At 41.9% G+C, this 18,908-nt stretch overlaps 1 protein-coding gene across 2 annotated transcripts; it reads left to right on the top strand.

Annotated features, from left to right (window-relative positions):
- Positions 1 to 4,361: 4,361 nt before the first annotated feature.
- On the top strand, positions 4,362 to 18,523 carry MYEF2 (myelin expression factor 2). 2 transcript variants are annotated; one of them, XM_069983056.1, is made up of 18 exons: positions 4,362 to 4,605; positions 7,367 to 7,566; positions 8,573 to 8,625; positions 9,432 to 9,439; positions 9,543 to 9,636; positions 10,636 to 10,827; positions 11,049 to 11,202; positions 11,444 to 11,493; positions 11,593 to 11,653; positions 12,650 to 12,754; positions 12,854 to 12,895; positions 13,000 to 13,071; positions 15,446 to 15,550; positions 15,625 to 15,723; positions 16,070 to 16,138; positions 16,688 to 16,884; positions 17,875 to 17,926; positions 18,011 to 18,523. In XM_069983056.1, the coding sequence occupies exons 1-18, from the start codon at positions 4,481 to 4,483 to the stop codon at positions 18,172 to 18,174; spliced, it is 1,842 nt and encodes a 613-aa protein (XP_069839157.1). In that variant the 5' UTR covers positions 4,362 to 4,480; the 3' UTR covers positions 18,175 to 18,523. The 2 variants fall into 2 exon arrangements, with proteins under 2 accessions (XP_069839157.1, XP_069839148.1); XM_069983047.1 differs by lacking the exons at positions 4,362 to 4,605; positions 7,367 to 7,566; positions 8,573 to 8,625 and having other exon boundaries at positions 9,315 to 9,439; positions 13,003 to 13,071.
- The last annotated feature ends 385 nt before the right edge of the window (positions 18,524 to 18,908 follow it).

Below are 18,908 nucleotides of genomic sequence, written 5' to 3'. Positions count from 1 at the left end.
GAGATGAGCGAACCTCGAGCATGCTCGAGTCCATCCGCACCCGATCGCTCGGCATTTGATTAGCGGAGGCTGCTGAAGTTGGATAAAGCCCTAAGGCTATGTGGAATTAGATATAGTCATTGGCTGTATCCATGTTTTCCAGACAACCTTAGAGCTTTATCCAAGTTCAGCAGCCTCCACTAATCAAATACCGAACGTTCGGGTTCGGATCGTCTCGAACCCGAACCCGGTTCATTCATCTCTAATTGTAACCTTTTGACATCTGTATCGTCCGCATAAAAATGTGTATCTGCAATGGGCAAACTGGATACATTCTTTTTAACCTGACCAACTTTATTAAACTAGTACAGTACAGATTTAACAGATCCGCAAAAAAATTTTGGATTGTGGATGCACTATAGATGAACAATCCGTATTGCGAATGTTGATAGCGTAAAGAATATATTACTCACCTGCCTACCTTTCCAAAGCTCACCACATGGTCCTGTACTGACACATAGGAAATGCCCACTACTCTGCCCCGATAAAGAAACATATTTTAAATGTAGAAGCATTCCTAAAAATCTACTGTTTGAGAGATGTATAATTACTGATTGCATACGTTGCTGCTTTGTTTAGATGTCCTTAGTTATGTCTGATAAAATGGGGCCAGTCCTGCTCATTTCAACTGCCATCTCCTGTTCTGTCCTGGAAGTACTGTCTTAGTTGATTGTGGAAAAGTGTTTGTACAGCCACAGCTCAGAGAGGAAACCAGGAAGTGATGAGATCCATGGGGGAGAAGAACTGTACAGCGATGTTAGTTACATTTGTACTCCTTTGAAGATTTGTATGTGGTACACATCAGATTTTACCAACTTTGCTTTGTGAGACAACCTCTTTGAGGCCCCAATAGTAAAAGATCAGCAGAACTACCGGTATCTGTATCAGTTTAGTTCAATGTTTTGCTATGAGGAATTAATAAGGATCTCACTTATGGTAATATGAATCAGCTCTGAGCTGCAACCAATTCCTCATTTTAATCTACAGAGATGTGTGGGAGAAAGGATCTCCTTTATGTGACCGACAAGGGACCTTAGACAAGTCTGATAACTCAGGCTATGTCTATGCCAACACCTTTGTGTCTCTTTTGGCTGTTTGCTCAGACCTAGGTAAGTACTAGGCATACAAGTACTCATTTAAGCATGTGGGCAGTCTAGAGCTAGTTATGGCTGGCAGGAAATCTTGCCTACAATCTTGCCTCCCTGGGAGCATTGGCAGAGTTACAAAGGGGTCATCTCTGAGCATTGACGCTTCCAGGGAGGCGTGATTGTCAGCAAGATTTCCCACAGCTATGACTAGTTAGGAGCTCTGGACCACCTACATGACTAGATGAATCATTTTCAAAAAGTACTCCTTCAGAACATAAGTAACACTCACAGCATTTACTTATATGCCTGAAAACAGTGCTGGGGCATATAAGAGCTTATTTATTGCTGTAACAACAATTTTTGAATGATTGGTTCCCTTTAAAGTGTCACGGTCATTACAACTTTCACAATCTAAATCAACAGTAGATGTGATAAAAAGCAAGTTTGCTATTTACAGTCATGATTTATTTATTTTTTTAGTTATCATGGAAAACATGGCACTTCCTGTTTTCTGACTCTTTTTTTTCTAAAAAAAAACAGGAAACAGTCAGAAAACAGGAAGTCCTGTGTATCCCAGGTCATCTGAGCACTCACAGAGAAGGCAGTCATGTTATTGATGGACACATTGGGCCGTGACTCTCTGTACTGGCCGCAATTCCTGTGTTTAGTCTGTTTTTTTTTTACAGCATGATAACAAAAAAAAATTATAAATGTAAATTGTAAACTTGCTTTATATCTACTGTTGATTTAGGTTTTGAAAGTTATAACGACAGCGACAATTTAATTTTACTTAAGCACCTAAGCCAGTGCTTCTCAATTCCAGTCCTCAGGCCTCACCAACAGATCATGTTTTGAGGATTTCCCATACAAAGAACACCTGTGATATTACCTGATTATATTTACTGTGAAATACTAAGGAAATACTCAAAACATGACCTGTTGGTGGTCTATGAGGACTGGAATTGAGAAGCACTGATCTAAGCAGAACTGTGAAAAGTCAAGTCATTTATTCATTCCACCCAGCTTATTCAAAACAACTTTGTACCCACAATCTGACGCCCCCCCCCCTCCCCCAAACCACTTGTACCTTCAGATAGCTGCTTTTAATCCAAGATCTGTCCTGGGGTCCGTTCGGGAGGTGATGCAGTTATTGTCCTAAAAAAATACTTTTAAACTTGCAGTCCCGTGCCCAACAGGAGTATCTGTGCCCTAACTTTGCACCACCCCTACGTCCCTCCTCCCCACCCTCTTCATCATAAGGAATGCCACTGGAACATTTTCTCCATGCTGAACATTGCCCAGGTGCCTTAACGATCCAGCCCATGTGCCGTGCTGACACAGCTGACGAATAGGAGACAATCTGCCTGGAGCATTCCTAATGATGAGAAGGGTGGGGAGGAGGGACAGTGAGGTTGTGCCAGCCTAATGCATACACAATCTAAGCCCCGGCCGTTGGGCTGCCAGTTTAAAAGTTGTTCTTTAGGACAGTGACTGCACCTACCAAAGGACCCCAGGACAGATCTTGGATTAAAAGCAGCTATTCGAAGGTACAATCGGTTTGGGGGGGGGGGGGTCAGGTTATGGGTACAGAGTTGCTTTAAAAGGAACTCATCACTATGTAAATGCTACCTATGCTCTCAGCGTCATGTTATAGAGCAAAAGGAGCTGGGAGGATTGATATACAGTGGTCCCTTGGTTTAAGAGTAACTTGGATTGAGAGCGTTTTGCAAGACGAGCTTACAGTTTTTCAAAATTGTAACTTGGGTTAAGAGCTTTGGATGAAGAGCTCCCTGTACTGGGTGGGAGGGGGAGTGGGGGAGGGGCAGGGTCTGCATAGTGTGGTCAACAGCACTGTTCTCTGACCCAGGAAGTCTCCCTCACCTTCCAAATCATGGCAGATCCACTTCAGGCTAGGGCTTACATCAGGGGACAGGACTGTGGAGGTAATCTCTCCATAGCTGTAACCCCTCTCTCCCCGGACAGAGAGAGCTGCATGTATGTGCCACCATCTGTCCTGCTTATTCCTTCATGCTCCCTGCAGTCTCTGTCAGCCCTTGTGTTTCCCATCCTCTCCATTCGTACTATAATCTGCCTGCATTTACTCTCAGCTATACACACTGCTGCAGAGCGCCCTTCATATCAGGTGGGGGCTGGTTTCAATGAGCAGCCAGGCCCTCACCGTTAATGACAGACTGCAGCTGCACCCTGTCATTAACGGCGTTTAAGTGTGACAGGGGGTGACAGTGTGACTGTGGGGGTCCCGATCGCTTTAACGGACCGCCAGAGGTCTTTTACCTCCCTCTGTGTGGTCTAATCTGCACAGGCAGGCTCAATCAGCAGAACGCCTATTACACTGATCAATGCTATGCCTATGGCTGTATCCCAGTTTTCCAGGCGTTCCTTAAGATGTATTCACCCGCTGCACGGAGGGAGCAGGCAGCGGGAGTCAGCCGTTGAGATTTCTGATTCATATGAACCATAAATCCGGCTGGTTCGCTCATCTCTACTTAAAAGATCCTCCCGGTTAGTACTGCAGTACTGGCCGGATGATCTTTCCAGCCGCAGGGTTCTGATGCGAGCGCATCAGCGTGCGCCCGCATCAGAACTCTCATAGCACACAATGAAGCAAGCGTCCGGAGCCGCTCGCCTCATAGTGTGAACTGACATGTCAGTTCTTTGCGGCGCTGCATGGGATCCCGGCCGGAGCGTATAAGATGTGTATACGCCCCACCCGGGATCCCATAGAAGAATAGGCAGTGTTCCACACCGTACAAAGTACGCCCATTGTTGCCGATGGAAACAACAGCCATACTTGTACTTTCATGCTGTGTAAACATAGCCTAAGGATGCGTTCACACGTACAGGATCCACAGCAGATTTGGTGCTGTAGATCGGTATGTGTGAAGCTACCCTTAACATGTGTTTGCATGGGTTTCTTAGCCGGCCTGTATTTTAGCACTGTATGTTTTGTGATGGATGATTGTAAATAAAGCTGTTTTTATTAAAAAAAAAAAAACTAATAACATTTTATACTTGGTGAATTTGTATTTCTCCCTCACATTCGCCGTCCTCCCCTCTGCTCAGAGGCAGCAGTGTGAGCTGTAACCGGAAGCTGCTGAGGACGCTGCAGAACAAAGCCACGCGCCCACCTCCATTTTACATCCATTGTTCTCCCCGTGTACGTGTCGTTGGTGGACAATAAAGTTACGCGGAAGGGGGATAACGTGGGCGTGGCTTGCGCTCTCGCGAGAACTCGCATCGGTTGCGCACTTGGTGAAGAAGAGGCGTTGCGGCCTTTTGAATCTTTCTTTGCTGACTGTCGCACTGTGAGGAAGGCCTCTGAGAAAGGAAAGATGGCAGAGCTCGACCAGAACGACTCCCAGGATGCCCTGAACAACGGCAGCGACAACAACAGCCTGTGCGACGACCAGTGTGACGCCAGCATGGCGGAGGAGAGCAATTCCAATGGGGTGAAGAAGTAGGTGCAGGCGTCTGAGCAGGAAATGGCCGCCGGTGTATGAGGAAGGGGGAGGGCGGGAGAGCGCGGCCTTGTTCCCTGTGTACGGGCATAACGCGCTCGGTATAATAGCGCTCACAGTCTTCTAGTGATAGCGCCATGCTGCCTCACGTATCCCCGCTGACTCCGGCCAGCGGCCCCCACCGAGGCGCCATTTTTTTTCTTAGTCGTGACCGGCAGCGATAGTGCTGCCGCTTCCTATGTGACCGCCGCTTGTCAGCACAGCCCGTGTTTCCCTCTCCGCCGGTGGGATGCGCCGCCCTGCTCGCTGGCTCTGTAGTGTTAGCGCCGCCGCCATTATATCCCATATGTGAGGGCTGTAGGCCGCGCTCGGCCATCTATTGTGTGAGGTGTCTGCCCTGTGAGGAGTAGTGGAGGTCAGGCTCCATCCATGGCCTCACGCCTCACCACAACGTCCCATAAAGTAATAGTAGTAGATATTATAGGGGAGATTTATCAAACATGGTGGCTCAGTTGCCCCTAGCAACCAATCAGATTCCACCTTTCATTCCTCAGACTCGGTTGGTTGCTAGGGGCAACTGAGCCAGTTTCACTTTACACCATGTTTGATAAAACTCCCCCATTGTGGCAGTCCTGTGCCTTACAGGAAGCTGCTGTAGCCATGGTACTGTGTGGCATCTGTGTGTGAGGCCAGCAGTGCTGGATGTAAGGCTGCATTCACACGTTCCGGGAAGTTGTCCGTGCGCACGGACAATTTTACAGCCCATTGCTTTCTATTGGGCTATTCAGATGTTCCGTGATTTCACGGATCCGTGATCCATTCTGTTAAAAAATAGGACATGTCATTACTCGGAACGGATGCACGGAAAGGATTCCCCATAGAAATCAATGTGACATCCGTGTTCATCCGTGAAAAACACAGATGTGATGTAATCAATGTAATTTAAAATGCTTTAACACAGATCCATGAAAAAAACGGACACTGATACAAGACGGATGAAAAACGGACTGTTTTGCACGGATCATGGAGGTAGCTGCCGGACCACAATCACGGACCGGGAAAAACACTGAACGTGTGAATGCAGCCTAAGGCTAGGCTCACCTATACAAACTAGCTTCTTCTTTGTGGTGTATATCAGCAAGTTACCGCTCACTATACCGATGTATATACCTCAGCGTATTGGAAGCCATTTTCTGTGTGCCAGACTAGAAAGCCCCTTAGGGCCCTATTACACGGGACTATTATCGTGCGAAAAATAGTTAAATCGTTCGAATTTAAACGATCGCTCTGTGTAATTGCAGGCAACGATCGAAAAATCGTTCGTATGTTGTTGATTTAGATCTGAACCTGAAATTATCGTTAATCGTTCTCTGTAATTCCACGTTCGTTCGCTCAAGTTCCGCATTTTTTCACTAATCGTTCAGTGTAATTGCACATTGCCCATTGTTTTGCTGGGATCAGATGGAGTAAACGATCATAGTAACGACCATAACTGACGGTTATCGTTCTTTGTAATATGGTGAACGATCTCAGGTTAACTGTAAACAATCTCTTTTGCGATCGTTAGTCGTTAATCGTTGAAAATAGCTCAGTGTAATAAGAACCCAACCTAGTCTAAATTCACCCTGTAAATGCGCCATGGAAAAATGAATCTAAAAATGAGTCTAGCAGGGATATGCAGGTTTTGTTTACTGTCCAACAGTTGTCAGCAAGCAGAAGTATTGGTAGATGCCCTGGAGTGTGCTGTATGCAGTGTTGTAGGGGTAAGTACAGACATTATAGCTAATGCACCATCAGGTACATTCGCTTTAGGATGACCCACAGGTTGGCGCAGAGAAATCCCCCGCCCCTCTATGACGTGGCTCAGTTAGAATCCATGGAGCCGTGTCATAGAGGGCCGGGGGATTCCTCCTACTGGGGTGGCCTGGCCCGCCTTCATTGCTTCAGCCCCGGCCCTGTACCCATGGATAGAATAGCGCCGTACACAGGAACCAGGCAACGGTTCAAAAAATGGACCGTGGCACCGATCTATCCGTGGGTTATCTTAAAGCGAATGTACCTGATGGTACATTTGCTTTAACTACGTGGTTTATGGTGCCATAAGAGAATGCGCTTTGTGGTGGAACCCACTGTGCCAAATGCCAAATGTTAGCTAGACCACATAGATTATTGCTGTCCCTAGTGAATCTGTGACCCCTTGACTCTACTCAGCTGGTGGCCATGCTGGGTAGATATCAATAAAAACATTCTAAACATACCTTTTTGCCTTCTCTTTGTTATTTTCATAAACACCTTTTATTTGGGTTGTGAACGGGGTCAGAGGCGGAGCCTATTCTTTACGTCTGACCGCATTACTGTACATACCTTACATACAGCCTGCCTCTTGCATAATCTGCGATGTGCACTGTGCTTACAACAGTGAGGCCTAGTGGTGCTAGGGTCTGGGAAACAATAGACTCTGCTTTTTTGACACTTAACATAAAAATTAGTGTTTTTATGGAAATAGACACCGGCAGCAAAGGTATAATCTGAATGCTTTTATTTATCCAGCAAATCCATCAGTTTGGGAAACAGTCCGAGGGTTACAGAATTGCTTTAACCGTGGCCTTGATTCGAGACACCTTTTTGGCAATCAATCACCGCTTGGCTTACGGGGTTGTCTGGGACTACAGTACAAACAGTATATTGTGATAACTAGTCGTGTGATATTGGATAAGCTCAGCATTCATTTTCTCAATGTGCTTGTTTCCCATAACCTAGGGACAATGAAGACTCTAAAGAAGATAAGCCACTTAAGGAAAAATCTGGGGGTAACAGAAAGGGAAACAGGTTTCATCCGTATGGGAAAGATAAGTCAGGCTCTGGTGACAAGAAGGGTCATAGTCGGAATAGGGTGTTCATCAGCAATATTCCCTATGACATGAAGTGGCAAGCTATCAAGGACCTCATGAGGGATAGAGGTAAACATTGGCTCTATCATATATGTGCATTACCAGCCATAAATGTACTTTTCTTAACTTCCCAAAGTCTTAATTCAGCAGGTAACCCAGGTAAAGTACTTAGTTTTATGCGGTAATCACAATGCCAGCTAACTGAAAAGTATTGACTTATAAAGTGGTGGCATTTAACGTACTGCAGTTACTTTAAGGGATCAGGCCTATAAAGTAAAGTTCTGATAAACGTAAAAGCAGTGATTGCTTGTTTGTCATGTAGTGACAATATTGGAAGAAGGGGCAATTTTGGTGATATGGTTTCTAATGCAAAAGACTGTCGTTGTGCAGTTCTTGTTTAGTGCCTCTTGCAGTGGTGAAATTGGCTAAATTACTACCAAATTTGGGTCGGGTGGGATTTATTTGCCTATAAGATTTTTAGTGGAAATGGTTAAAATCCAAAATGTAGACTTTGGTGTCACGGTAGCGTGTTCAACATTGTAATATTTGTAATTGTCTTTGGTGTCTCTGTTGTAAGGTGACATGACTATTTGATTGGTTTTACTCACTGTATACCTTTGCTTGTAGCTTGCTGTGAAATGCATTGATTTTTGTTAATTTGGATCTTATGACAATCTTTACCATTGAAGACATTCAGGTAGAAAGTCACCTTAAAACAGTTGTGAGTTGGATGAAAAACTTACATTTTTTTAAATATTTATCCTAACAAGTTGTTTAGGGACTATTTTCACATCTGAATTTGTACACCAACTATATCATACCAAATAATTCTACATCCAGTAATGAGGTGTAAAATGTGGTAGATTGTATTGCTCTCGATAATGTGGCTGCTTTGCAATCCTGACAAGTATCTAAATGACAATAGCCATTGGTATGTTGGTCCTGTGTCTGAGTGTTGGTGAAGAATAATAGGTCATCTGTTCTGTAGAGCTGTGCACAGGGCACAGTAAAGAAACTGGTTACTGGTGTTAAATGCTTTGTTTCTTGGTATTTTCCCTTTGTATGTCTTATGTAGTTGGTGAGGTTACATACGTGGAGCTCTTTAAGGATGCTGAAGGAAAATCAAGGGTAAGTGCCGTGGGCAACAAGCTGTTTGAGGTGTAAAGTCCCTCATCAGTTTTCACTGTACAAGTTTTTATTTGGAAAGTAAGTTTCATTTTCCTATACTGTATTGCAGTATGAATGTACCAAGGCTTATAGCCTGCTACACTCCATCCAAATTACATGAGGTTGCATTTCCATTGTTTCCAAGCATTTTCTCGAACAATTGTTTGCTGCTCAAAGCAGACGTATGTAAGGTTCTGTATACTGGTCCTTAAACTTGTTCTTTGCTCAAATCCACTGGCAAACCTGACAGTTCTTGGGATTGTACTGAATTTGTCTAGAATATATTTTTGAAATGCCTGTTGTGGCTTGTGGGCTGCGCAACTGTCAGTGCTGTAAACGTATTGAGTCATTGAGCTAGACTCTTTAATTGAAACTGAATAAACTGGTTAAGGCTTCCATTTTACTGCTGAGACAAGCGAGTCATTGGGTATGGTTTAGGAGAATAATCTGTATCCTGGGATCCATTTTATTTTTGTAACGCTTAAACTTAATGCTAAACGTTGTACTCCTTTATAATATGGAAATTGTATTTGGATGCTACACTTGTGTAAGATTAAATCTAGGATAAAATGTCTGACATTTTTTGTAAGTGGCTAAAGGCCTAGTTTTAATTTTTTTTTTTTTTTTTTAAATATCCCATATTTCCAGCAAAGTTAACCTATTGAAATCCTTATGAACGTTTGACATTTTCAAAGTTATTTCACATGCTAACTATGTTCTTTTGTTTTTTTTATTTTATTTCTTTTCATGGGACGTGTTGGATTCAGGGTTGTGGGTAAGTGCTCCTATATTCAATTTACATACTAAAGGTAGATGTATTTTTGGTATGGTGTGCCGTATATATTGCTAACTTCTTTTTTTTTTTTTTCCTCATGCAGTGTGGTGGAGTTTAAAGATATGGAATTTGTAACAAAGGCCATTGATTTAATGAATAAGCATGATCTTAATGGAAGACCCCTCAACATTAAAGCAGTAAGGACATTTTTTTTCCCCGTTTTCTTTAAAGTGAATACTTTCAAGGGACACTGCCAGTTTCATGCAGCATGAAACTGGGACAGTTTACCTTAGGACATCAGTCTTGCATGGTTGCTGTCTTGCATGGTTGCTTTGAAATGATGTAGTGTTTCAGAGAATTGGTTTAAACAGGAACAGGATTTAGTTACCTGAGGGTTATAGCCAGCTTCTCCCTGTGCCTCCAGATTTATCTTTCCTTGTTTATATATAGGGTGAGAACAATAAGTCAAGCCTGGCCGGGATACATGGGCTGTACATTGCTTGCTCTCTTTAAGCCCAGGCTTTGGACAGCATGAAACGGTCGATCTTTTAACCCCTTTAACAACGGAGCCAATTTTCATTTTTGAGTTTGTTTTTTTTCTCTGCGTGTTTAAAAGGCCATAGCACTTGTATTTTTTCACCTACAGACCTACATGAGCCCTTTTTTTTTCTTTTTTTTTTTTTTTTTTTTTTTTTAGTGCCACTAATTTTACTTTGCAATGACAGACTTAATTTTTGCAAAAAATAAGCTGCGAAATCAGAAAAACTTATATGCGCGGTGAAATTGATAAAAAAAAAAAAAAAAAAAAGGTAGTATATGAAATTGCCGTAGTTTCATAGGCTTGCAACGCAGTATACTTTCAACCAAAATCAGAAGTGGGTTGAAAACACAAACTGCTAATATTACCATTATATTTTTACACTCTGTTCCATTCCATATTTTGGATAAAAATACTGACACTGACCAAAATACAGTGTGTGAATATCGCCTTGAAATCATAGTTAACCTTTAAGCATGCCTTGAAAATATTAGAAACACATGAAGTACATGTGGTGGACTTTGTTTCTTGTTGGTGCTTATTATTCTGTGACCTTGTGCACGGTTTATTGGAACTTGTAACTCGAGTAAAGAAATCTAATTACCAAGAAAGGCAATTGTTTGTATATATAACGGACTGCCTAATGTTCTCTTGGTAGGATCCAGATGGAGAGCATGCACGCAGAGTTCTGCAGCGCGGTGGGGGTCCATTTCCTGGGGGTCACAACGCAGACATGGGTCCTGGTCTAATGAACCTCCCTCCTTCAATTGTCAACAATCCCAACATCCCACCTGAGATAATCAGTGCATTGAGGGCTGGAAGACTTGGAACAACAGTTTTTGTTGCAAATGTAAGTTTGGCTTTCTTTTCAAGGGTGTTGTCTTAGAAAATTAAATAAAGCCCTCTTATTTAGTGGCATTTTGTCCAGTTAGGTTTAATGTACAATGTACATTCTAAAGTTATCTTAAATACAAATGTATTTACGCTAAAGACTAAAACTTTAAACATACTATATCTGTGTGGTAATTCTTCACATGTAAGCTTTATATCAGGATTTTTTTTATTTTACAGCTTGATTTTAAAGTTGGTTGGAAGAAACTGAAAGAAGTATTCAGCATTGCTGGAAATGTGAAAAGGGCAGATATAAAGGAGGACAAAGATGGCAAAAGCCGAGGAATGGGAACGGTCACCTTTGAACAAGCGATAGAAGCAGTGCAAGCAATCTGTATCCTTTATGTACAAATGTTGACTGTGCAGTAACAAGGTTGTAGTTCTTGGTGAAACTGTACTGTTTACAGTGTAACTTGTTTTCTTGGGTTTTGCATATGCAATTTCCAGTGCAAAACAGGGAAATAGTTCTGATATCCAAATGTACATTGGCTTTTACTAGCTCCTGAATTGTGTTTAATGGACAAATTAACCACGAGTCACTGCAGCGCAACTGTTCCTTAACTGGTTTCTAACAGCTATGTTCAATGGACAGTTTTTGTTTGATCGTCCAATGCATGTGAAAATGGTACGTAGGTTTCAAGCCAAAAATAGAACAATTAAACATGTTTGTGCTTTTGAAAATAGCCTAATTAGCTATATCCACAAAATGCTTTGTTTTGATTAGGACGACAAGTCTTTTCCTCCAGATGACTTCCATGCCATAGAAAAAGGGCCGCAGTTACCACGTAAGTAGAAAATAGCATTAGCTGCTTTACTGTAAAAGTGTTGTCAGTGTGGATGATGTTGACTTTCTGAAAAGAATTCTGAGGAAGACCAATGCAGAGCAATTCTGTTAAATGTCTTTTTCCCATTTTTCTAAAAAATTAAGCCAATTTAGTATTACCCCATGCAGAATTGTTTATCATAAAATTCCTGATTCCACATGGTCAACCATGTAAACGCAAAAAAAGCCTAAGTACAAAACTATTTTTTTTATTTTATTTTTGACACAACACTGGAAAAAATGGAATAAAGCCCTGCAAATGTACGGACAAACTAAAGGCCATGGTTCAGCTTTTCGCTGTGCATTTTTGGTAGTGTCACTGAGTACAATTGGTCCCGCAATAGTGTTTGGGTCCTTTTAATCACACATAAAATTGCTAAATCTTATTTAGCAGTTGACAAGTGATTTGTTTTCTTTAAAACAATGGGCATTTTGAAGATAAATTTCTTTGAAAAGTCGTTAATGTGATAGTAATTAAATTTGTATATATTCTGTGAATATTCATAATTACTTTCATATCTATATACTGTGAATGATGAGTGTTTACTCTGAAAGACTTGAACGATTAACAATGATTTTGAGGTCAGCTCAAAAGATGCTATCAACATACAAAGGTTTTTTCGTTTGCTTGATCATTGCAACTTTTACACCAAAAGATTATCCCTTAAATTTGAACGATTTTGTGTTTTGTTTTTTTGTTTTTTTTTTCCCGCATGATGATCGGCCCTTCACATATTTTTCTCAGTGTACATCACAGAAGGCAAGGAAGGACTTCATTGCCATGCCATTGTTGTGCTGGTCCTGAATTTTGTTCTTTAGAAGGGGTTACCTCGTTGGTTTAAATAGTGTTGCTTTCAACTCGCGCCTATATATATATATATATATATATATATATATATATATATATATATATATATATATAATTATAATATAAATTTTTTTTTTTTCTTTTTCCCAGGTGGCCTGGGAGGCATAGGTATGGGACTTGGACCTGGTGGACAGCCGATTAGCGCAACACAGATTGGAATGGGTGGTGGAGGAATGGGCAGTATGGGTCCATCAGGCAAGTATTTGACATTCACTCCAAAAACACTACACATTGTTACAAGTGAAACAAATATTCTGTTATATATCATTTTATTTTTTATTTTTTTTAATGAAGGTATGGATGGTCCTGGCTTTGGTGGAATGAGTAGAATGGGAGGTAAGTTCACCTTTCATGCATCCAAATGTTAAACTTTTCAGCAATAGTGACAGAATGGACATCTATTTATTTATTTGTTTATTTATTTTTCTCCCCACCTTCAGCAGCTAGTGGTTTTGGGGGCATGGATGGAATAAGTAACATGTCTGGATTTAGTGGAGTGAGCCGAATGACAGGTATGTGACTTTTGCATATGTTATGTGTTTTGGCTAGAGATGAGCGAACCGGGTTCAGGTTCGAGTCGATCCGAACCCGAACGATCGGCATTTGATTAGCAGGGGCTGCTTAACTTGGATAAAGCTCTAAGGTTGTCTGGAAAACATGGATACAGCCAATGACTATATCCATGTTTTCCACATAGCCTTAGGGCTTTATCCAAGTTTAGCAGCCACCGCTAATCAGATACCGAAAGCTCGGGTTCGGATCGACTCGAGCATGCTCGAGGTTCGCTCATCTCTAGTTTTGGCATATGGCAGATTAACGTATTAAATTTAAACACTACTTAACCCATCTGCTGCTTGGACATTTTTCACACTTTAAGAATGCAGAAATGAGTCTAAATTATGTAAAACCAATATAGTTATACTGTGACTTGCATATAATGACAGTACCAGCTAGGGCTGGGCGATTAATCAAATTAATTTGATTAATTCGCCCAGAAAGTTAGAATCGATTTTATTTTTTGTGAAAATCGTAAATTCGATTTTCATAAATTGCGGGCGGAGCGGTGCAGGGACGGGCGGCGCGATAAAGTGTCGGGCCCGGAGAGTGTCAGGGCGGCGCTGTGAGGTGCAGGGCCGGCAGTCAGGAGAGATGTGGTACCGGCAGCTCCAGCATCTCCACAGAGCCGCGGCTGATCTGCGTCCGGTTCCCTTCCTGTCACATGTGCAGGTCCCCAGTCTGAGGAGGAGGAAGCAGCAGAAGGAGATAGCGTTGTTGTCCGCTGTACAGCTCCAGGACCCGTAGCGACGCTATCTCCTTCTGCTGCAGTCTGTGCCGCCTCCTCCTCAGACTGGGGACCTGCACGTGTGACAAGAAGGGAACCGGACGCAGGTCAGTGCGGCTCTGCCGTGTAAGGAGCGGGGATAGGTCAGCCACGGCTCTGTGGAGAGGCTGGAGCTGCCGGTACCACATCTCTCCTGACTGCCGGCCCTGCACCTCACTGCGCCGGACACGACATTTTACCACGCCTGCCTTAGTCCCCCACAGCTGCCCCATACCCAACTCGGTTATCCCCAGTCTGCCCCATACCCAGTCGGTTATCCCCAGTCTGCCCCATACCCAGTCGGTTATCCCCAGTCTGCCCCATACCCAGTCGGTTATCCCCAGTCTGCCCCATACCCAGTCGGTTATCCCCAGTCTGCCCCATACCCAGTCGGTTATCCCCAGTCTGCCCCATACCCACTCGGTTATCCCCAGTCTGCCCCATACCCAGTCGGTTATCCCCAGTCTGCCCCATACCCAGTCGGTTATCCCCAGTCTGCCCCATACCCAGTCGGTTATCCCCAGTCTGCCCCATACCCACTCGGTTATCCCCAGTCTGCCCCATACCCACTCGGTTATCCCCAGTCTGCCCCATACCCACTCGGTTATCCCCAGTCGCCTCAGCCCCTCTAATCTATTCCTGTACTACTACACATCATTTATACCTGTACTATTACACCCTACCTAGATGGAGGCACATAGAAGATCTCCTATACTATATGGGGGCACAGAGTACATAGGGCACATATTTGGGAAAACTACTTATATGGGACACAGAGGGGGCTTGTCTACTACATGGGGGCACAGGTGGAGCACTGTTTCACTAGGAAGCAATACAGTTGTCTCAAACGTTAATAAAATAGAATCTGATGCTGCAGGGAGAAAAATGCCCTGTTTAGCAAAAAGGAAAAAAATCGAGATTTAAATCGAGAATCGTCCAAAAATTTTTAAAAATCGAGATTTTATTTTTTGGGCCATATCGCCCAGCCCTAGTACCATCAAACCATGTTTTCATGTAAAATTGCATCAATGCACCTATTAGTGTGAAGTAAATCTAAAATTCATACCCATTAAATTTCATGATTGTAGCTAGAAGACACAACTTTAAACACGCACCACCTAAAAAGGTTGATATGCAGGGTCCTATCAGACAAAGTAATTTTTTTTACTTTTTGCGAACAAGCGTTTTTGGTAATGACCTGATAACGTTTACTATAACACAGAACAGTAGTCTTTAGTTACGATTAGCAAATTTGTCAGCTTAAAAAATGCGAACAATGTGACACACTATTTTTCGATTGTTGCATGTATACTTGTGGAAAGATTGTTTAAATTCGAACAATATTACAAAGGCCGATTTTTAGTGTGAAAAATTGTTATAAGGCCCTTAATAAAGATGCAGCTTATCTCACTACTTTAGTAGAATGTTGGTCAGAGCACGTTTCCTTTCTGATTTTAAGTTATGGTAAACCTGAGATCCTTTAACACCCTTCTGGAGTAACACTGGCAAGTTGTATAGGGAGGGATTTTTGTAACACTTTTTTTCCGTATTTTGTTTCTGTATAGGTATGGGTGGTGTTGATGACTTCAGGGGCAGTATAGGATCTGGCATGAGTGGAAGCATGTCAAGTAGCATGGCAGGCATGGGAAGCATGGCAAGCAGCATGGGAGGTAAGGAGCTAAAATACAAGGAGAACTACTTGATTTTATAAACTACATTATTTAATACACATCCTTTATTTTAGACATGTACAGAGGAGGCATGGGGAGCAGCATGGACAGAGATTTCAGTCGAAGTGACATTGGATTAAGCCGGGGTTTTGGAGATTCATTTGGAGGAATGAGTAAGTTTTTTTTTTTTTTGTTTTTTTTTTTTTAAATCTGATGGAAAGGATCCACATACGTCAAATCAAAGTGTTGTAGCATTAACAATTCAGCCATAAATAGTGCAAGGTAAAGAAAAATGACATGAGTCAGGTGTCCTTCTGTGTCTGCTTGTCTTGTGACATAGAATGGTAATTTTAGGGGAAAATACAAGGTCGATAATTTCGATCCAGGCTAGGATTTTTTTTTTGATTTTTTTTTTTTGATTTTTTTTTTATGGGCCATCAATATCCATTTTGTGGGTCCAGCTCATGGTGCTTGCCCTGATCATCTAATTAAAGAAACTCTGCTTTTGTTTTTTAATAGGTAGTGCCATGGTTGGAAGCTTTGGTGGCATGGGCTCTTCTTCACTCGGTCCTTTAGGATCTGGCATCAGTAAGTTATCTGGCATGTTTGCTTTGTTGCTGAAATTCTTTTTTTTTTTTTCCTCAGTAACTAAGGGTATGTTCACATCTCATTTTTGGCAGCACGTCAGGCTACACGTCAGAAATCGGTGAAAAAGGGATGCTGGCGTGCGGCCAATAACGAGATGTGAACATACCCTACATTGCAGCTGTCCTGAACTCTATAGATCTTAAAGGTAACAATCAGCCCGGTCGGGCTGATATGGTTCCCTGAACCGCTGTACAGCTCCTGCAGCAGCTGGTACTGGCCGCAGCAGCTGTATACCCAAAAAGGGGCAAATCTGTGCCTTCTCCTTGACATATAACAGTGGCGCAGCATTTGTAGATGTCCCTCAAGGTTTCTACCCTTGTTCAGCTTTCATTTTACAAGAGCCATCTTGAGAAATAAAAGCTGCACTGTATTTTATTCCTCAGCACCCTCACTATACTGTAAACCGTAAGCACCGCTGGATTTATATTAATGACACCAACTGCAAGCATAGAAAATGCTATTTAAGTAATACCTTTTTTAAATTTTCAGGTTCTGGAATGAATGCTGTTAATAGCATGAGTATGGGGCTTGGCATGGACAGAATGAGCTCCAGTTTTGATCGTATTGGAGGTGGCTTGGACAGAACCATGGATATGGATCGAGGATTTGGCGGGTTTGGCTCCACTTCAATAGGAAGTGGCATTAGAGAGCGAGGAAACAAAGGATGTCAAATATTTGTTAGAAATGTAAGGACGTAATATCTGTCTTACTAATCAATTTATAGTATGATTTTTTTCAAGCTGTTGAAGCTGCTAGCATATAAAGTTAATGTCCATAGTCCCTCATTAGCTCGCTTTTTTTAGGGTAAATGTGTCCTTTTGGCTTCTACTTTGGGATTTTCCCTTCCTGGGTTGCCATTTTCTGCTGCATTGAATCTGATTGTTTACAACTCACTGCAGCTCTTTTCTTTGTCTCTAGGGCTAACTAGCATCCAGTCTAAAGTGGAGACATAGGCTGCGTTCACACATCTGATGTTTTGTCTCTAACCTAGATGTCAAACTCAGGCCCTCCAGCTGTTGCAAAACTACAATTTCCATCATACCTGGACAGCCAAAGCTTTAGCTTTAGCTGTCCCGGCATGATGGGAATTGTAGTTTTGCAACAGCTGGTGGGCCTGAGTTTGACACCACTGGTCCATAAGATTGATGTATATCATAGACAACAAATGGTACTCCCTGCATCATAGCTTATTATAATTCAGTGAGCTCTGTATCATTTAAATACGCTGTTGAATGGACACAGCTTTGTCATTTCAGCAACTTACTGCTCTGGCTGTCTTCTGTACCGTAAAAAAAACTATGATGCAGGAAGTCCTGTAGTTTAGTCCTTGATATACAAGCGTATGCACCGTATGGCACTTACGTGAGACTCTGGCCTTAGGCTCACTTTTTGTTTCTGTTTAATGTATACGTTAACATGGATTTAATAACTGATAGTAAAAAGGATGCTGCTTGATGTAATACTGCAGAAGCTGTTTCCTATTGACTTAAACAATGAAGGATTGGAACAGATCAGTTTTTACCCACATCTCTCTGTATGCTTAAATGAAATGTACTGAAAATGTAGTGTCAAACTAGCCTTAAATTAATTAATACCTATGTATGATGAAGGCAACTGTGGCGTTTGAATGAAAGGTAATTGTGTGTGTGTATATATATATATATTTTTTTTTTTAGCTCCCTTTCGACTTGACCTGGCAAAAACTGAAAGAGAAGTTCAGTCAGTGTGGTAAGTTGTTTTGCTTTAAACAATGTCCTGATTTTTTTTTTTTTCTACAGATTTTAATGACTCTCAATGCTTAACTTTCTGTAGGTCGAGTAATGTTTGCAGAGATAAAAATGGAGAATGGCAAATCTAAGGGCTGCGGAACTGTAAGATATGATGTCCCAGAAACTGCAGACAAGGCATGCAGACTAATGAATGGAATTAAAATCAATGGTAGAGAAATTGATGTCCGCATAGATCGCAATGCATAATTCCATATTTTGTTCAGTGGCATTCCCACATTTGTTCAGTCCTTTTTGGTAAATACATTTTAGTAAACGTTGTTAGAGCAGAGAAGGCTTGTTTTAGGTGCAAGCCTGTGCTTGTGTGGTGTTTAATGTACTTTTTGTTATATATTTTGATTTTTAAACACCATGTCTCTAGTAATTCAGTTTATATGAATTGACTTACTGTTTTTAATAAAGCCAATTTCTCACAGCTAGTTTGAAAGTCTACATTGTGGGGTTCTAATGCTGTATTTTGTTTTTGACATCTCCAGCACAGCCCAAATCTCCCATATTGACTAAATAAAAATTTAAGTGGTTGAGTGAAACTGGTAAATGATCTGTCCAGTGTGTTTTTTTTCCTTTGTTGTTTTTGAGTAGACCAAGGTGTGTGTGTGTGTGTGTGTGTGTGTGTTTAATTTATGTAACACAAGTTGTCCACTAGATACAAGTGAGTTGGTAAAACACATACTGAAAGAACGATCTGTATAAAAACAATTCATTTTTTTGTTTTATTAGGAGGGAACTAAAACTGCAACCCCTTTTTAAAGAGGAACTGTTACTAGCTGAATGTGGGGAAATGCCTCCTGGATTTCCAGTGATGCTTGTTCCATGGTTGTAGAACTGCTGGCTAGTCATCAGAGACTGAAGGCCAGTTATTTACTTTATGAGGAATTAAAACTGCTGTGGCCATGGGACAAGAATTGCTGGAAATTGGGAGG

This window comes from Dendropsophus ebraccatus, chromosome 1 (genome assembly GCF_027789765.1).
Source record: "Dendropsophus ebraccatus isolate aDenEbr1 chromosome 1, aDenEbr1.pat, whole genome shotgun sequence".
NCBI classification, from domain to species: domain Eukaryota; kingdom Metazoa; phylum Chordata; class Amphibia; order Anura; family Hylidae; genus Dendropsophus; species Dendropsophus ebraccatus.
The sequence above is the reverse complement of the archived record's forward strand: the minus strand, read 5'-3'. Positions and strand labels throughout refer to the sequence as shown.